This window comes from Dromiciops gliroides, chromosome 1, assembly GCF_019393635.1.
Source record: "Dromiciops gliroides isolate mDroGli1 chromosome 1, mDroGli1.pri, whole genome shotgun sequence".
In the NCBI taxonomy this organism is placed as follows: Eukaryota; Metazoa; Chordata; class Mammalia; order Microbiotheria; family Microbiotheriidae; genus Dromiciops; species Dromiciops gliroides.
Window position 1 is genome coordinate 479987498 of NC_057861.1, and position 20397 is coordinate 480007894.

The window sequence follows — 20397 nt, forward strand, 5'->3', positions numbered from 1 at the left end:
GGGAGGGGAAGGGGAGAGGTAGAATGGGGTAAAATCTCACATGAAAGAAGCAGGAAAGGGTTTATGGAGTTGGGGTAGAGATGGGGGAAGAAAGAGGCAGGGAATGAGTCTTACACTCATCAGAATTAGCACAAAGACCTTAATCTCATCAGAGTTGGCTCAAGGAGGGAATAACATACCCACTCAATTTTTGGGTGGAGCAATCTATCTAACCCTGCAGGAAAGTAGAAGGGGAAGGGGATAAAGAGGAAGGGTAAAAGAAGGGAGGGCAGAGTGGGGGAGGGGGCAGTCAGAAGCAAAATGGAGGGATAGAGTAAAAGAAGACAGAAAATAGAGTCAATATCATGAGAAGGGAATAGGATGGAGAGAAACAGTTAAAATAGTAACTGTGAAAAAATTTTGAAGCAGAGGCAAGAGTAATGTAAGATGATGATGACTGATCTTGGGTTGATGATTGAAGGAAGATGAGGATTGATTGATGAGGAGGACTAATTGATGATGAGGATTGATTGATGATGATGGCAAAACATATGGTACTTTGCTGGGCTATTGTGAAGAAAATTCTTTGTCAAGTATAAGGTACTATATAAATGTTATCTATTACTGTTGTTGCAATAATCAACCTCATGGGTTTATTGTAAGAAAATCTCTCTTTAAAGTACTATATAAATGTAGTTTACTATTACAAAAAACATGATGAGCAGGATGCTATCAGAAAGACCTGGACTGATATATGTGAAATGTTCTGTATACAAAATAATAGTAACATTGTGAGATGATCTACTGTGAATGACTCATTTATTTTCAGCAATGTAATGATATAAGACAACTCTGAAGATGCTATGAAAAATGCAATCCATCTACAGAGAGAGAACTGATGATATCTGAATACAGATTGAAACATATTTTTTGTTAGTTCCATTATCTGAAATTTTGTTTTTGTCTGTTTTCTTTCATAACCTGGCTAAGGTAGAAATGTTTTGCATGACTGCTCATGTATTGCTTATATTGAATTGCTTGAGTTCTTGGGTGGAGAGTGGGGAGGGAGGGAGGCAGAGAATTTTGAATGCAAAATTTTTAAAAAATGATATCAAAATGTGTATTTTACATGTAATTTGGAAAAAATTATAAATATAAAAAAAGAAGTTGGTGGGACCAAGAAACAAGAAAGGAAGAAGGCACCAATATAAACAGGAAAGAGCACTAGATTAGGAGCAAAAATACCTTGATTCAAAATCCCTTTTATATGTATAACCTTGGGCAAGTTACATGGTCCCTTTGATTCAGTTTCCTCATCTATGAAACAAAGAGGGCTGAACTAGAATGCTTTTAAGATCTTTTCCAGCTCTAAATATATGATCCTACTAATCAACTAATTGCCTTACTACAGTGAATATCCAGTAGAAATCCAACAGATCCTATTTAAAATACTCAGCTCTGTGACCATGGCAAGTCTCTTAACTTGCTCGAGCCTTAGTTTCTCCATAGTAAAATTAGGTTAATAATAGCACCATCTTCACACAGTTGCTAAAATGATGAAGATAATCTAAGCAAATTATTTTGCAAATCTTGAAACACAAATAAATGTGAATTATTATTTTATCAGTTTGTAAAATTGGTATAAATGGACTATCTGGAGAAAGAAGTATGCATAATTACATACATACATCTTCCCCCATGTCACTTATGTATGTGGAAACAGTAGCTTATTTCACTGCCAGGCCATGGTGTTTATGCTTATTTGCACATGATTAAAATTAAACTGTCCCTTCACCATACAAAGGAAATTGCAAATAACCTAATCCTGTTTTGCTTAGCAAAGGTTACTTTTACTTTCTTTTTTTTTTTCAAAAAACAATTAAATGTACCATCCCGCAGAAAGAATTGTTCTCTATTATAGCAATAAGTCATTATATTAATTTGATCTACTTCAAAATGTAGTGGCTTCTATCTTATTTGTAGAGCGTGCTTTGATAGATAGGGGGCTACTATCACCGACAAGGAAGAAACACATTTATTTAGTGGTCAGCCAAGTGAGTGAAAGTAAGGGGATGAAGATGACAGTCAAATTTCTTGGCTGAGTGGCTTTCTGTCAGAGTCAATTCTTCTGAGTGTCTGTAAAACAGCCTTTAGATATCACTACAGTTCGGTAGGCAAGGGAAGATTGTATCAATATCCGCACTCCTGAAGGAAGCAAACCAATTTAAAATTCTGCAATTTGCCCACTAAAAATGAAAATGGAGAATGTCATCGCAAAGGAAACTTAGTAAAAATTTTCAATATAAAAATAATTTGTTGCCTTCAAAAAATCTTTTTCCATTATTGACTTTTGTTCACAGTTTTACCCAATACTAATGTCAGGTTCGCTGCTGGGTGCTAGGGATACAGAGACAAATAAGAAACAGTTCCTGCCTCAAGGAGCTTACATTTTTGCAGGGAGAATAATGTTTACTATTACTACTGTTGCTTCTAACTAGCAATTATATAATGTTTTAAGGTTTGCAAGGTGCTTTACAATATCATCTGCTTGTATCCTCACAAAATCCCTGAGATGTTGTTATTCAGTCATTTTTCAGTTGTGTCTGACTCTTTGTGATACTAATTGGGGTTTTCTTGGCAAAGGTACTGGAGTGGTTTGCCATTTCCTTCTCCAGCTCATTTTATACATGAGGAAACTGAGGCAAACAAGGCTAATTGACTTGTCCAGGGTCCCACAGCTAGTAAGTATCTGAGGTCAGATTTGAATTTAGGAAGATGGGTCTCTGTGACTCCAGGCCCAGCCACTCTATCTATGGTACCACCCACCTGGGCCTGGTAGGTGCTATTATTATTCACACTTTATAGATGAAGAAACTAAGGCAGAAAGAAGTTAAGTGATTTGCCCAAGGTCACTTTTAAGTGGCTGAGGCAGGTTTAGAACTCAGGTCTTCCTGACTCCAAATCTAGGACTCTATCTATTGCATCACCAATAAATGAAAATAATTTTTTTGGAGGGGCACTAGCAGCTGTGAGGGGGATAAAGAAAGGCTTTGTGTACTGAGTTCTAGAAAAGTAGGTAACGATTCTAAGAGGAGACCCCTGCCTCCTACAAGCACAAATGACCGTGTGGAAACTTGGGAGTTACCTTTTGTCAATTATGACTCTAGTGTTTGTACTTAGGGGGTAGCTAGGTGGCACAATGAATAGAGCAATGGCCCTGAAGTTGGGAGGACCTGAGTTCAAACCTCAGCTTAGACACTTACTAGCTGTGTGACCCTGGGCAAGTCACTTAACCCCAATTGTCTTAAGCATCTGGGGCCATCTCTAGTCATCCTGATAATATATCTTGCCACTGGACCCATATGGCTCCAAAGGAGATAGTGAGGCTGGTGACTTTGTACAGTCCTCCCTCACTTAAATCCACTTCACTGCAAATCATGACATTAGCCTGACATCATGCTCCTCTTTGAGAAGGAAGGACTAAACAAAAAGATACTGTATTTAGTAGTGACAAAAAACCCTCTTAATTGGCCTTAGAGCCTGAAGTACTTATGACTCAGGCATTACTGAGGGAGAACTCAGTGAATAAATGAATGAAAAAAAAAAGCATTTTAAGCATTTATTATGGAAAAGAACTGCTAACAAAAACCTTAGTCATACAAATAAAAAAGCATTACAGTCCCTTTTGCAAAAAGGCCTACCCAAAATAGAGCAAAGTCATCCTAATAGTTTATCCATGTCATTGTCCAGCAGACACGTTAGGGAATGTGTTGTGATTTGTAAATTGTGGAGGTAATAAATTACCACCTATATCAAAAGTGAGCCTAACATTGTAATTTGAAAAACTTGTAAAAGATCAGCTGGGCTTGAATTCCCTTTTTAGATCCATATTCTCTAGTTTAGAGATATTGTTTCTGAAGTACAAGCTGTTACCATGTAAATATTACTTTATATATATATGTATATATATATATATATATATTTTTTTTTCCTTTTGCTGCCTCAGCTGAAGTATAGAAATTTCCCACCACTGTTTCAAAGGATTTGCTAAACTCATCAGAAAGGCCATAATCCTATGATCCTTAAGCCCCTGTTTTATTTGCTTGATTGGAAAAAAAGGGGTGGAGGCTGACTGCAGACCCCAAGAGTAATGCTAATGGGCCTAAAAGCATTTTACATATTTAGATTCTGTATTTAGGAAAGAAACTTGGTAATGTGTTTGAAATAAGGTGTGTGAGAGTCACGTTTTATTGTTTCATGCAGTTTTATTCTCCTCCTGGCCATGTTTCTGGCTTTCTGGGTTGTAAAACCATTCCCTGACTCTTGGTTTTTTATCTGCCTTTTGTGTGTGTGTGTGTGTGTTGTCTTCTCTTCCAAAGGTTTGTCATGCTGGGGTGGGAGTGGGGATAAGCTCCCATTCTCTATAAAATGCTCCAATAGCGTGCGTCTCAAATAGCCTCTGACACCTGAAGCCCACCTCCTGGCCTTCTTGTAGCGGAACTGTTTCCACTAACAGGAGAAGGGGTGAAAGCGAGTCACTGGCGCCTTAAAACCAGACACTTTGGGCAGGTCGAGCTCGTTAGCCTTGGCAGGCAACCTGCCTAGGGGAAGGAAACTCTGATTTTAAACCTCCTCTGCCTTGCAGCTATACCCATCTATGGGAAAGGCTTCGGGAGTTAACCCAGAGGAAAAATCAGGAGTCAGAGTCCCTTAGGCAGTTGGATGTTGGATATCACATCCCTCTGGCAACTCCTGCGGTGGCACTGGTGCCAAACTGTACTGGCTCTGCCTCTCCTTTTGATCCACCAATGTCACGGAGAGGGGAAACCTGCTGCATGGGCAATAGCTTGGTTTCTATATTGATCTGCCCAGGCCAGCGCCTTGGAGAGGACACTCCAGCTACTCCTCATGGGGTAGATACAACACGGGATGTGGCAGTTACCGGTTATAAGTCACTCAGGAGCTGCAGCTCCCGTATCAGACTGCACAGCCACACTGTGGCCTGTGGCTCTTCAAGGTGCTGATCTATGGTCGTCCACGACTGGTGGAGGCCTACTACCGTCTTCTCTTGTTAGAAATGTAAGTTCCTTGAGGCCAGGGACTATTTTTATGCTTGTATTTATGTATTATGTATTTATGTTTAGCACAGTGCCAGAAACATAGTAAGTACTTATTTAACACTTATCTTCCTTCCTTCCTAAGAGAAGAGTTTTTCAGTCTGTGTAATCCTAAGAATCACAAGATCAAGCTGCTTTTAAACCCTCAAATTTAATCTAGGTGGTTACTACTGGTTAAATAGGCATGTGTAAAATATTACAGATCAAGATAGAATTGTTATCCTGGAGAAATAAACTCAAAGATGCTCTGAAAACTTTCAGTACAATATTAGTTTCTTCTCAATAGCTCCTTCTTTCTCTTTCTTCCCTACTCTACTATCACTTGCACACTGATGTCTCAATGCAATACCTAGTCCATATACTTCTACATTTGAAACAGATTTTTGCTTAAAAATAATCTAGTTTAATATTGTTATAGTATTATTGTATAAACTTTTAAAAAACTAATCATGACAAAAATCCCCAGGTAAGGTTCCCTTTGAGAAGGGGCTCCTGCCCCCACTCAGAAATTTGGGACAATCCATTTGTTAGCTAAAAAGCCAACCAAATAGATAGCCCACTCACTTGCACATACAACAAAAATTATCTAACATTGATAAGACAAAATCATAGACTATGCAACGGAGAAAGCAGTGCCATGTCCCCAATTCACAGGGAGACTGAGCTTACTTTGTCGTCCAAGGCTTTGAGGTTCTCAATAAATTGGGATGTTGTCTGAAGAAGAGGAGTTTTTGGGGGGGAGGTGTGATAAAAGTCTTCAAATAATTGAAAATCGAACATGAAAAAGCAATAAGCTTGGTCTGTTTGAGCTCCAAAGGGAAAAACAGGAATAACTGGTGGGAATGTAAGAAGGAAAGATTTAAGTTTGATGTAAGGAAAGTCTTCCTAACAGAGTTGTCCAAAAGTAGAATATTCTGTCCTGGGAAATAGTGGGTTCCCTGTCACTGGAGGCCTAAAATCAGATGTTGAAAGATTAATTGTTGTGGAAGTTGTAGAAGGGATTCTTGGTCAGGCAAGGATTATATTAGATATCTTCTGACATTCCTTCCAACTCTTAGACTGATATGTAAAGAGAGACCTGCCCCTTTTGCTGTTGTTTTTCCTTTGCTTCTAGAAGGAGGTGGGAGTACTTTGAGTTGCCTCCAAGAGTCAGGTCTAGTGACAGGCAGTTGCATTTCACCCAGTCAGGTGGCTATAAGAATATGAATGCATCTCTCTATTTGTTACTTCCTGATCTTAGATGAAAAGGTATTCTGAAATGTAAGTGTTTAAGCAACCTCATGGGTTTTGGAGATGCAGAGGCCCAATTGGCGGTCTCTAGTTGCAGTGCTCACAGGAATTGGGCATTAATGGTTAATGGCAGTGTTAGTACCTGCAATGGATGTGGAAATAGTCACCCAAGGATGGAGGAAGCTTCAGGAATTGAAATTCCTCAGGGCAGAGAGAAGTGCTTGTTATGGATTCAAGAAAGTCAGCCCTGATGAGGTGGCTACCTAGCAGAGAAATACAACTAAGGGGAACTTCATAAAGATTCCAGAAAAGGGTAAAATGATTTCTAGGACCAGAGTTGGGAAGTACCCTTTACATATGTGCCTCACCACCATTGTACTTTAAATTTGAATCCACTTGCTTGATGAAAATTCTCTGTATTGGTGGGAAGGTTATACCCCATGACTTTTGGGAGGAATGATTTGGACTGTTTTTAACATAATATTTACTAGGTACTTTTTTAAAAGGCTAAGTCTGGCTGATTGATTATAAATGAGGATCATACCATTGGGGACTAAGAAGCTATAGGACTAGACATACAACTCTTTAGGGTTGCCACTCAAATCCTGAAAATAAGTTGAAGCCACCCTATGGGGACCCAACCTGTAAATTTGAATAGAGGTTTGGGGAGTAGTTCCAGAATTAAGTTCCAGTATTTTGGGGTTTTTTGGTTTGTTTTGTTTTTGAGATCTTTACTCTGCCTTGTGTTGAAATAAAAATCTGCAATAACACAAAACTGAGCAACAAAAAGTCCTAGCAAGATCTATATATTAGTATGTCTAGCAAATTGCAATAAAATGGATCCAAGGCTCCTTAGTAGCCAAGGATGCATCTGACAATCAGAGCAGCTCTTTAATAAAATTGAAAAGGTAGTAGGTTATATAGGGTATAAAAAAATAGTCCAATGATACAAATACCATCTGAGACTGTGATTGGTCTAACCCAGATATGGAGGGTGGGTTATGCTTGGCTTGACTCAGAGTAGGGATTTCCATAACTCAGGGCAATAGGAAAAACAGAGTTGACTAAAAGCACCTGGAAATTCCTGTGATAGAAACATTTTATTACCAGATTAACTAATCTTCCCTCACAGATTATAATGTTTGTGATTGGACTGTAGCCCATGAGATTAGGGGAGTTAAACTTCTACAACTTTTACTAATGGGAACCAGTTTGAATCTAACAAAGCCTATACAATCAAGCCTGAATTTTATTCACAAATGTTGATTTTTATTAGATACACTAAATAGATATGATTAATAAGTAATTCTAGACTGAATTTCACAATTAGGAATGTTACCACTATTAGAACATTGGCTTTTGTATTTCTATTAAGCAGCACTGCCTACATAATTTTTTTTATCATAAAAGTATTTTATTATTTTCTAGTTACATATAGAGATAGTTTTCAACATTTGTTTTGATAAGATTTCTAGTTCCAAATTTTTCTCCCTCCTTACTTTCCCTCCCTCCTCCCCAAGACAGCAAGCAATATGATATAGGTTATATATGTACAATCACATTAAACATATTTCTGCATTAATCATGTTGTGAAAGAAAAATCAGAACAAAAGGGGAAAAAACCCTCAAAAAACAAAACCAAAAAAAAGCAGAAACAGTATAGTTCAATCTGCATCCAAATTCCACACTTCTTTCTGCATGTGGAGAGCATTTTCCATCATGAGTCCTTTGGACTTTGAAGAAGGTTATAATATATTGAATTTTCTTCTGATTTCAATGCTGTAATTTTCCTTTTCTTTAAATTGTATATGTAACTTTTAAAAAGTATAATTTTATATCTGCCATTGATATTTAATTTTCTTCTCTTCCACTGAAGTTATCATTTGCATTTTTTGATTTGTAGTGAATATTTATTTTTAATTTCTTCTATTTTTTATTTTGGGATTTAATCGTATTCAAAATTTACCTGTGAGTTAACTCCATTGAGCTTTCAAACAGCATGCATTACTCTATCACAGATGAATATTAATTCTTGCTATTTGATGATACCCTCAAGAAAATCAACTTTTTAATTACTGTCATTAGAACTATAGCTGCTTATCTGCATTTACTTTGCTGATACAATTATGGTGGCTAAATTAAATTGATGGAGTTTTGGCCAAATTGTTTGGTTAATTCTTATACTATTTTCTGGTAATTGGATAAATATTAGCATCATGGACCAACACTGAAAATATGAGTATTACTTAGAAAATATTGTCTACTTATGAATGTTGATATTCGTAAAGATTACCAATAGAATGGAGTTTATTGAGTTGAGGAGTGACATGGTAAATATGGAAGCAATAGTTTGTAAAGTTGGTGAGGACCTGAACTAAAGTGCTGTCTCTAGGTGTATAGAAAAGGGGATGGATATTTAAAGTGTTGCAGAGAATTAACAAGACTTGCCAACTGGCTGGATGTGTGGAATAAGGGACAGTGAAGAGTGCAGGATGACCCCAAGGATGGGAATCAGTGTGACTGGAAAGGTGGCAGAATACTAAACAGAAACCGAAATAGTTTGTAGAGGGGTGGGTATGTAGGGAAAGCTAGAGTTCTATTTTATATATGTTGAGTTTGAGACTATCTATAGATGCACACTGTGAAATGTCCAGTAGGTAGTTGATGTGGAACTGAAGCTCAGAAGAGAGATTAGGGCTAGATATGTAATTATCATCAAAAGGATAATAATTAAACTCATGGGAGAGAATGAGATGACCAAGAACATAAATAGAGAATAGGGCCAAGACATAGTCTTGGCTTTGATTATGACAGGCTGTTTGAAAGATAGGTGCATTTTTTGAAAGGTATCATCATCATCATCATTATTTTGTGGGGCAATGAGAGTTAAGTGACTTGCCCAGGGTCACACAGCTAGTAAGTGTCAAATGTCTGAGGCCGGATTTGCACTCAGGTCCTCCTGAATCCAGGGCAGGTGCTTTATCCACTGCACCCCCCAGCTGCCCCCTCAATTTCATCTTAATAGAGCATACTTGTCTTTTAACCTCTACCACCATCAGTTTCCAGAGTTGTAACTTCATACACATAGGTGTTTTTTGCAGATTATTTTGTTTTTTTTTAAATATTTCAAACTTAATATGGTAGTTCCAACTATCTAATTTGACAGTATTCTTTTCCTAACTCTTCACCATTACCCTACTACATAAGTATTCCTTCTTGAATAAAAGAATTGAAAACTTTGAAACTTAACTCTAGAAAATTATATATATATATATATATATATATATATATATATATATATATATATATATATATGAGATCACTTAGGATAAAAGTATAAAAACAAAAATCCATAGCATAAAAATAGATAAGGAAATTTCTTCCAAAGAGAGTTGACTGAAATAATACTGAAATAATAACTATTCAGTAGGCAGCATTTCAAGTTAACAGAAGACACGAAGAATATGAAGAAAAATAACTGGTATGAAGAGAAACACCAGAATTTAGACTTTGGGGATTTAATTATCAAAGATGTGAAGGAATGTCAAAATAGTAGTTGTAGAGAAACCTATTTTTAATAATATTTACAATTATTTTTATGATTTATAATTTTTATAATATTTATAATTACTCTGTTAAATGATTTAACATTGGTGTTAGTGGTAGTTCAGAATTACTTACACAATATTTAAAAAAGACTGCTGAATTAGTCATAAAGAGTGAACTTCAGGCTGAAGATTTAGACTTCCACCTTAAGTGGAAGAGAAAAATTAAAACACAGAGGGGAAAAGAGTGACTTTAGCTTTCTGCAGAAGGAACTTTTTCCAGAAAGATAGAAGCAAGGTAAATAGATACTAGAAGATCTTAATCCAAGAAAGAATCATACTAGAGGAATTCAAAGCACTATGATTCTTAGAGAAGGTATTTAAACACTGGGTACTAGAGGGTTTCAAACATCTGAGAACAAATTCTGATGGAAAAAAACTTAAAGCAGAGATAGCACAAGCAAGCAGAAATGAAGTCACAGTATGCATTTTTGTTTTTGCTTTTTACCATATTTAATATTTTGGGGTCCATCTTTTAGTATTTAAAGTTGAATTAGCTACTTGAAGTTTAATGTAAGGAATATATATGCATAAATATTCTCTCTCTCCACACACACTCACATACCCCTTACATATACAGAATATGCACACATACATGTAAACAATAAACAATAATATAAATATTAAATATAATACATATTATTAAATAAATAATAATAAATAAATATATGTAAGAAATATTTATTGAATTAACTGAAGTGCCTTTTCATTAAGGTACACAACTGAAAATAATTCCCAAAATAGAAATAATGTAGAAACCATAATCAGGATGAAAATGTGGAAAAAATGTATGTTATATCATCAAACAATTCTCCTTTCAGAAAAAAAGTTTCATATGAGAAAATGTGGAATACATCAGTTACTCCTTCTATTGTTTCTTGTATATAAATATTATTCATGAATGAACATTTTCATGTTTTAAATTATTTGAAAGAAAATATATTTATGCTGGTTAAACAGTAACACAGTTCATGGAATGGATGAATGGCCAATTGTGATCACCAGTTCTTAAAGGCACATAGTGTATCACAGGAAATGAACCAACAGTCTATTAATATATGACCTATTCTGTGTTTCTGAAACATCTCTACTATATACAGGGATAGTTTGGGTTTGTCCTTTCACAGAAGTAAATGAAAACAAACAAAAACCACACTAAATTTTATAAGAACAAAATTAAGCAGTTGTACAAAAAATGTTTAAGTTGTCATTGTGGAGTAGTAAAAACTTGGAGTACTAAAAAAAGCAACTTTTAACTAAGTATTTGAAGTATTTCTTTGCTTCACAATTATGGCTATGTAATTTCAAAAATAAAGCTTATTATTGATATTTTAAAAACCTGCTAATTACACTTATGTTTCAAGAATCTGTGTTTTTTGTCAAAGTGAAGATTTTTCTATTGATTGGATCTCACAACTTTTGTGACTTAGTATAAGGTCTTCAAGAGTTCTTGGGCACTAAAACTTCATCACCCTGTGGCCAACCTCATAATGAGCCTCTCCAAATTTAGCTACGCAGGACAAACATATAGCCCACCCATATTTAAAAGTATTTTTTCTAGCTTATTACCAGCTGTCTGGCTTCTTACATAACCTTGAAAATTTAAGGTCAATGCCACACTATGACAAGCATTAGAGAATGACTTTAGTAGAGAAGCTATCAAATAATATTTCTCCTCTTTTTGTAGCATTATAAATAAGAGGTTCAGAAAGTCTATCTGAACAGTTGTAGTAGTTTTCACTTATTCCCATACATGATCTGGACAGCATTATAATTTTCCCCACCTTCACTTTCCCACTGTAGTTTATAATCTCAGGAACCAATGTTAATACAACCCTTTAGTCATGAAGTGCTGCTCAAATTTTTAATATGTTATTTTTATTCTTAGGAGTAGGGAAAAAGTTTTCATTTAAGAGTGTTGGCCCCTGTGTCTCCCTTTCTACCTACCTTCACTGCCAGTGCAACTAACATTAAAACAATAAAAGCACATTGCTATTATCTATGATAGCTATTTCTTTAGGGAACACCACATAGAAATTCATCTCTCGAATACAGGCAATTGTAAAATTTTCCAATTTAAATTACAGTCATTTTAGAAAACCTGATTCAAGTTTTGTTTCGAGAGTAAGATAGAACTCTCAATAATATCATTTTCTTTTCAAAGAAAAAGCAACAAGATATTAAGAGAGGAACTAAGAGTCAGAGAGTTTAAGTCTAGTCAACAATTTTGCCAGTAAAATATCTTCTCTAAATAGTTAAAAAAATTGTCAGAAGGGATGACTAAAATGAAAACTAGAAGACATAAACAGAGTATGCTTTGCTATTGTATTCACTTGACTTAAACACCAATACACACTTTCGGTGGGTCCTGTCATTTATTTGTCATCTTACTCATTCTAGAAAAAAACAGGAAAGAATTTTCTTTTGAAGACAGGTAAAATCTTATTTTGTCCAATATTGAATACAAGTACAAACGATTTACAGCTTGAACCAGAAGGTAAATAAACAGGATGTTCAGTGAAGCAGAATTAAGTATCCAGGAGGAGACAGAAAGCCAATACTGTATAAATAGGACTGAGCAGTATTGGAGGCCATAGACATCTGCATGCGACTCTTTGACTATTATTACTCATGAATCTCTCCGAATACAGTTCGTTATCTTGACTCTAAGTGGCTCTCTCTAGTTTGTTTCTGCATTAGGCATGATAAATGTATTTTAGAAAATCTGACAGTGAAAGATTAAGCTCATAAGCATCAAGGAGAACTATGGACTCATTTCAAAAACATTTCGTTGTTTCTCCCGACTTCCCACCCCTATTCAATTAATACTTACTTACGAAGGCTTCCTCCTCCACTGGCAGACGTAATGACATGCAGAGGTAGGTATCAGACTGTGAAAGAAAAAAAAAGGAAAAATAAATAAAATTTTCTAGTTAGGAACAAAGATAGAACTATGACCTTTGAATTTAGAATCTCAAAATGTTAAGGCTAGAAGACACCTTATACAAATGGGGAAATTGAGGGTTCTCCTAAGTGAAGTTACTCTCCCATTTCATTATGGCAGATCTGGGAGTAAGATGAATGTCTCCTAAAATTGTTTAGGCTCTTTTTGCAAATGGTTTTAAATTATATTTGAGCAAACTTGTAAAAATGAATTATTATTAGTGGTATTTCTTAGAACTAAGCCAACTAGGGCAGCTAGGTGGCGCAGTGGATAAAGCACCAGTCCTGGATTCATGAGAACCTGAGTTCAAATCCGATTTCAGACACTTGACATTTACTAACTGTGTGACCCTGGGCAAATCACTTAACCACCATTGCCCTGAAAATAAAAAAAAAAGAACTAAGCCAATTAAAATCAACAGTACAAATCCTTATTTAAAACTTGACCAACTGAATATGACATATCAAAATAGATGAAGCTGTCAATTTTTACCTTACTAGAATCTCTCATATATGACCCCTTTTTCTCCACTGATAGTTACTGCTGCTATCACTCTGGCTCATGACCTCATTACCTCATGCCTGGACTTTTGCAAAAGCCTAATGGTTGATCTTCCTGCCTCAAGTTTCTCCCCATTCCAGTCCATCCCCCACTCATCTTTTCCTGAAGTGTAGATCAGACCATGTCATAATACTACTATTCAATAAAGTCCAATGGTTCTCTAATACTTCCAGGATCAAATGTAAAATACTCTGCCATTCCAAATTCTTCACAATCTAATCTTCTACTATTCCAGTCTTCTTAGACTTTACTCACTACCATGTACTCTTTGATCTAGTGACACTGACCTCCTCAATATTTTTTGTTTGTTGTTGTTGTTGTTTTTGTTTTTTTAGTGAGGCAATTGGGGTTAAGTGACTTGCCCAGGGTCACACAGCTAGTAAGTGTCAAGGGTCTGAGGCCGGATTTGAACTCAGGTCCTCCTGAATCCAGGGCCGGTTCTCTATCCACTGCACCACCTAGCTGTCCCTCCTCAATGTTTCTTGCACAAGAGACTGTATATTCAGATTCCAGGCATTTTCATTGGTTGACACTTATGCCTGGAATGCCCTCACTCCTGCCTTTTCTGTTTTCCTTCGAATCCCTTCCACATTCCCTGGGAAATCTTTCCTAATCCCTTTTAATTCTATTGCCTTTCCTCTGTCATCTCCAATTTATTATGTATACATCTTGTTAATATATATCTATTTTCATGTTGTCTTCCACATTAGACTGTGAACTCCTTGAGAGTAGGGATTGTCTTTTGCCTTTCTTTGTATCTCCAGTGCCTGAAACATAGTATGTACTTAGTAAACACTGACTGACTGAATTAAAAAGTTAACACTACCATTCCTTATACAAATGCCATATTGTACTTACTTATTTTATAATTCATGTTTTTATTACATATACATACTTTTAAATAATTTTATACTTCATGCCCAAATTCACAAACATGGAATCAAATCCTGACACCTACTGCACTTTGATTTCCCAGTTCCTAACTGGTTATTCTCTTGAAGCATCACCAAAAGTGCATTTCTATTTTTCTTTTGAAATAGTAGAAGGAACACTCTAATTCAATATTTGAATTTAAACCAAATATTTTTTAAAAGGAAATAAATACAGGTTACAGAATCTGACAGTATGGTTCACATAAAGAGACATACAAAAACTGTCATAAAAGCATGTTCTGTCAGAGATGTTTGAATTGTTCTTTGAGATGCCTTTTATTGCTTTCTGATATTTTCCTCTTAGCCTAGCTTCTGCTACTATCTACTAAATCCAGTGTACTCATTCCAGCCTGTGAACTTTGACTCACACTGTTATCTCCATTAATATAATGATTTCTCTTTATGGGTTATTTTCTTAACTGTTGGGCTTTGATATGACTCCTGTTTGCTTTTCTCCAAGTTAAATGATACTAATACCATTCTCTCTGTCCCTTTTTGCTCTTAGTCTCTGTATTCCTCTACCGATCTTGATCTCCCTCACACCCATTATTATATAGCACTACACTCTCTTTAAACTCTGAGGGTCTTCCTCTCCCTAATTGATTCTTTTGTGAAGGCAGAGTTGGCCATCTTTTACTTCAGTTCCAACCTAACCTTTAACTATTGAATGGGTGTTGCCTCAGACAAACTGAGACCTGGGAAAGACCTTAGCCTAAAAAGGCCAACATCTCCCACTGCATCCTGAGCCATTTCCAGTAATCCTGACCTATCTCTTGTCACTGGACTATGAAGACTCTGGAGGAGAGAGTGGCCTAACGACTTTCTACAGCTTTTCCTCACTTAAATCCAATAGCCTCATAAGTCACTCTTCTGAAGTCATTGGTCCTCTTTCAGAATGAAGGATCAACAACAACAACAACTTTTGGCATAATAATAACTCCTTTCCACCAAAACTATTCTAAACTATAATAATTGAGCAGCCAAATCCAGCTGACTACATGCTACCTGAATATAATGAGTGCTGTAATTTGATTTATGTTGCTGCTATTTAAACTATAGTCTTTTCCTGCCTCTCTCCATGCTTGAATAGAGATCCTCTTTACTAAAGTCATTCTATTCTAATACTTCATCACAGCATAGAGTTACTGTGGGTTCTCAAGAATTATGTCAAGGGAAAGCAAAATGCAGCAGATCATTACAAGTTGAAAGGTCTTCAAGTAGTAACTCAGCAATGGATTATGTGTCTATCATCTGATACCCAGTCTAAGGTAAATACAAAGAGCCTCATCAGCTTATGGTTGGCTATTAAGTAATGACTTTTTTAGTCATAACAAATCTTTTTCTATTAATTCATGAATATTGGATCTGCATTAATGGGATGAGGGGAATGCCTTTACTGCTGAAATTACAGATCTTTTAAAGTATTAAAGGGAATGCTTTTCAATTATTTTTATTAAATATTATCAATTTCTATACAAATCAGAAAACAAGAAAGGAAACCATGAACTATAAAAAGGAAAGAATATTGCCTTCCCAATTACATATCAAATGAAGACCATGAGAAATTCAAGTATGGAAGAAATTTCAGTCTTCATACAATAAAAATGATGAGTGACCTGGCAGTTTTATTTTTTAAAGATATTGTAAAATTAATAACTTTCCACAAAAGCAATAAAACAAGCATATGAGATAAAAAACATAAGGGACAAGTCCTTACCCTAAACCCCTAGCTTTTACCAAGGCAGAACAAAAAGAATTAAAAGTGAAGCAAAAGGAATGTTCTATTATGTGTTATCTTCCAGAATTATCTGAAGTTACATCAACTCTGGCCCTGAAATACAGTTTGATGAGGAAGAGCTTAGAAAAATACTTTTCTAAGACTATACGGGAGTCAAGGAAGGATGTGGATGGGCATTACATTGTTCTTTAGAATTACTTATTCTAACAACCACCCCAAACACCCCTCTCTCCCTCCCTCTCAGATTTCTCATTCCACACTCAGTATTAGCTCATTTCATATTATCTTTCCATAAGCTCTTTGTTAAAAGTGCATTTATTCACTCAATCCAGATGAATAAGTATCAATATTTTTTGTGAATTTCACTTTCATTACTATTTGTTTCTGCACCTAGAATTTTCTGCCTGAATCAGAATTTTACTCCTTACTACATAATACTATATTGTTCGTTGTCCTAGAAAAGACATTTCTATAATTCAACCCAAGCTACCAATAGTACCTAGCTAAAATTTTTCATATATCATCATCATGAATTCTTTCACATTCCTTCTCTGGGAGGAACTCTATACCTTTATTCATTGCCAGGGGACAGTCTGTAAAATACTGTAGCATTGAACTACTAACATAAGGACCCAATATAAAAAAGAGAAATAGTATTAATCTACATAGACACATCTGTGGAGGCCTCTCTTCCAGGGCTGAGTCCTGGAATAGCAGCCAAATTTGAATCAAGAGAGATATGATATTCCTGATGCCTCTGTCCTAGTGTTACTGGGAGCTAGCCAGGAAAAGCATATTTTCTACCAAAATTCATAGGACTAGAAATAGAAAAAATATACTTATTGCTCCAAAAATTATGATGATGTTCTGTCACTTCTGTTTCTCATAACAAGAGTTCTTTCAAAGGTAAAAGAAATAGAAAATGATCCTAAGTACACAATAAAAGCTTAAAACATTATGGCTTATTAAATTCAATTCAGCAAATTTTTGTTAAGCTCCTTTTGTAAGGAACTTGTGATCAGTGTTAGAAATGCAAAGATAACAGTTCCTGCCCTCAAAGAGCTTGCTTCCTATTGGAAAAATGGAGATACAATAACTTTTATTTTCTGGCAAATGTATCATCTTCTTGTTTCAATCAATATTACTCAAGTAAAACCACTGTATATTTTATATATACTTCCAGATGCCAGATGGGGTCACAAAGAGTTGGACATGACTGAAAACAACTAAAAAATAACAACAAAAACTCCCCATCCATCTTTTCAACAGTTTCCTTGCTGTCTAGACCAAAGAATATTGCCTGGAAATCTTTTAACAATTTCAGCTCTAGAATTCCTATGTTCTCCACCCCCCTATCCTGTGTTGGTGAGTGCATTACTTTGCTCAAATTTTAGGCAGACACCTGCCATGCTACACTTTGCTTCCTTCTTTACCATCTTGCCACCAGAAGTCTTATAACAATCCCACCCTCATTTCCGTTTCTGGAACCATAATCAAAACAATATTACTATTGCTTCTTTCCTTGTAGCTCCACTCAATCTCCTTGTAACTTTTTTTTTTTTTAGTGAGGCAATTGGGGTTAAGTGACTTGCCCAGGGTCACACAGCTAGTGTTAAGTGTCTGAGGCTGGATTTGAACTCAGGTACTCCTGACTCCAGGGCTGGTGCTCTATCCACTGCACCACCTAGCTGCACCTCCTTGTAACTTTTTAAACCAAAATATTCCGTTGGGACCACTATTCCCCTATACGTGTTGTCTCTCTCATTAGAATGCAAATTCTATGAAGTCAGGAATCTATTTGCTTTTGTATTTGTATCACTAGCGCTTAGCACAGTGTTTTCCACAGAGCAAGTACTTAATAAATACTTTTTTCATTCATTCATTTGTTCCCTTACAATTAAAAAAGCTCCCCCAAATTATTTTTTTGATTTAGAGAATCAGTAGCAACATTTCGAGGTCAATGTTGAAGCACTTGATGACTGCTTAGCCTTCATGGACATTTGGATGCACAAGCTTACAGAATCTTTGAAATCTTTTTTCAAGTATGCCTCATATTTAAATTATATTCCAAGAAACATAGAAATAAGCAGCACAGCTGATTATGCAGGATTAGGCCTGTCTTGCTTATTTGACTGGGTAATTCATTATAAATGTGTCATCCTGTATAGAAATTCTGTGTGTGTGTGTGTGTGTGTGTGTGTGTGTATAGGACTTTATAGGTCTGTAGAAATTTTCTTCAACTTTTCCCTTTTCAGATTAATAGAAGTAATAAGAATGTCCCACAGTGATTCCTGAGACTCGGTAATTTTTTTCTCCATAGAATTCCTTAGCTATTTGGGGGAATAATAATCCAGTAAATACTACCATTACATCTGGAAAGTGCAGGTCAATAGACTGCCCTAAAGAATCACCTCACCATCTATACAACTTCAGAAACCAAAATTTTCTTCTCTGGCCATCAATCCCACGTAAGGTCTGTTTTAACCATTAGAATGTTAGCTTCCTGAGGGTAGATAGTTTCATTTTATATTTGTATTCCTAGCACTTAGCACAGTGTAAGGAACATCTTAAGTGCTTAAATAATGTACTTTAATTAAATTCTATATTGCATTTAAATTAAGGCAGTGGTTCCTAAATATTTTGAGGAATTAATTTTTAACAACCACCACAAAAATTCAGACTTTCCCCTCTCCTTCATCCCTCATCCCCATGACAGATATCCATTGAGAAAATGTGACAAAAATAGTATGAATACAGCAAAAATTTTAAATCACATAAATTTGTTTCATTAATTACATTAACATATATATAATTCAAAAATAACATGTATATATGAAACACATTATTTATCTAGTCTACAGAATCTTTCTTTTTTTTTTTAAATTCCATTTTAGACCTGGTAGGTATATGTCTCCCAAGAGTCTATCACTGACAGACTAAGAGCTATGTTCTAAGGGAAAATTTTAAGGTTCTATACTTGTATAGAATAATCACTTAAAATCCAAACTTCTTAGAATTAAGTGTTAAGAGTTGTGCTTTTTCTCATTCAAGGAAGCTAACTGGAAAGTTATCAGACTTCTTTAGAGTTACAAATGCTCATTTTGGCAAGAATTGTAAACTAAGTGATCTTCAAGGGTTTCTCCAAGGTCTCCTTATAATTGTAGCATCCAGATAACACATTCAAATCAACATTTACCAGAATGATTCCAATAAGCAGAATCTACTGTAGCTATTTACCCATCACAAACTCATGCATTATAGAACAGTTGGTGTTTGTAAACCACAATTTATCAATGACTTCATTATATGTAAAAAATGATACAGCAAAGAAAATGACACCTAAGAAACTTTTAGGGTGAAAACTTTAGGTTGTGAGAAAATATATCTCTAAATTATGACCTAAGGCACTTAAAAATAAAAATTTTAAAATTCTGGTTTACATAGTTTGGTAAGCATCTATTTGTCCATGTTTTTAAAATTTTTATCTAGGGGCAGCTAGATGGTGCAGTGGATAGAGCACCGGCCCTGGAGTCAGGAGTACCTGAGTTCAAATCCGGCCTCAGACACTTAACACTTACTAGCTGTGTGACCCTGGGCAAGTCACTTAACCCCAATTGCCTCACTAAAAAAAAAAATTATCTAGACCTGTGAATTTGTCAACTTGGGGAGTGAGTGCCTGGTGAGGAAATTCCTTCCAGTTAAGCAAAGTATTATATTAGACAGTTGCCTAAGGCACTGAGAGGTTAATTGATTTTCAGGGGTGGGGAAATTGAGGGGGGGAGTCACACAGTCAGAGGGAGGACTTAAATCTGACATTAAACCAGATCTCTAATCATTGTCCCATACAGCCTCTCTCAGACATATTCTAAAAATAATAATTATAGTATACTCAAAAAAAATCAACAAATTGGAGATTTAATTGGTGTGGATGTTCCCTTCAACAATGCAACAACCAATGTTTGCTTATCTTGTATATTTCTCAACAATGTATGTCCTCTCACAATGTGGTAGTGGTGGAGAACATCTGCTCAATATAGTGAGGATCATCCTTGATTTCTCTTGATGCTATAAAGATAAAATGGAACATGCAGATTGTAAAGAATTTTCATTGACTTTTGCCAAGTGATCATCCCATCACCTTATGCAATTATAAATTATCTTGATGGATTAACTCTGTAGGTAGTTCATAAATTAACACCATCTAAAAGCTGATCTTAATTTGGACAATAGACATTTTAAAACATCTACTTGATTTTTTCTATATGGGTCTTAAGACCACTCAAAAGAGTGG

General features: G+C 35.6%; 1 protein-coding gene across 5 annotated transcripts in view; it reads right to left on the reverse strand.

The window, feature by feature from the left end:
• PAM (peptidylglycine alpha-amidating monooxygenase) overlaps window positions 1-20397 on the reverse strand; it is a 310801-nt gene that overhangs the window by 210692 nt on the left and 79712 nt on the right. For all 5 annotated transcript variants that reach the window (XM_043982355.1, XM_043982346.1, XM_043982336.1 and 2 more), the window contains exon 4: window positions 12765-12822. In XM_043982355.1, the coding sequence (XP_043838290.1) occupies window positions 12765-12822 (58 nt within the window). The remainder of the gene's footprint in view (window positions 1-12764; window positions 12823-20397) is intronic.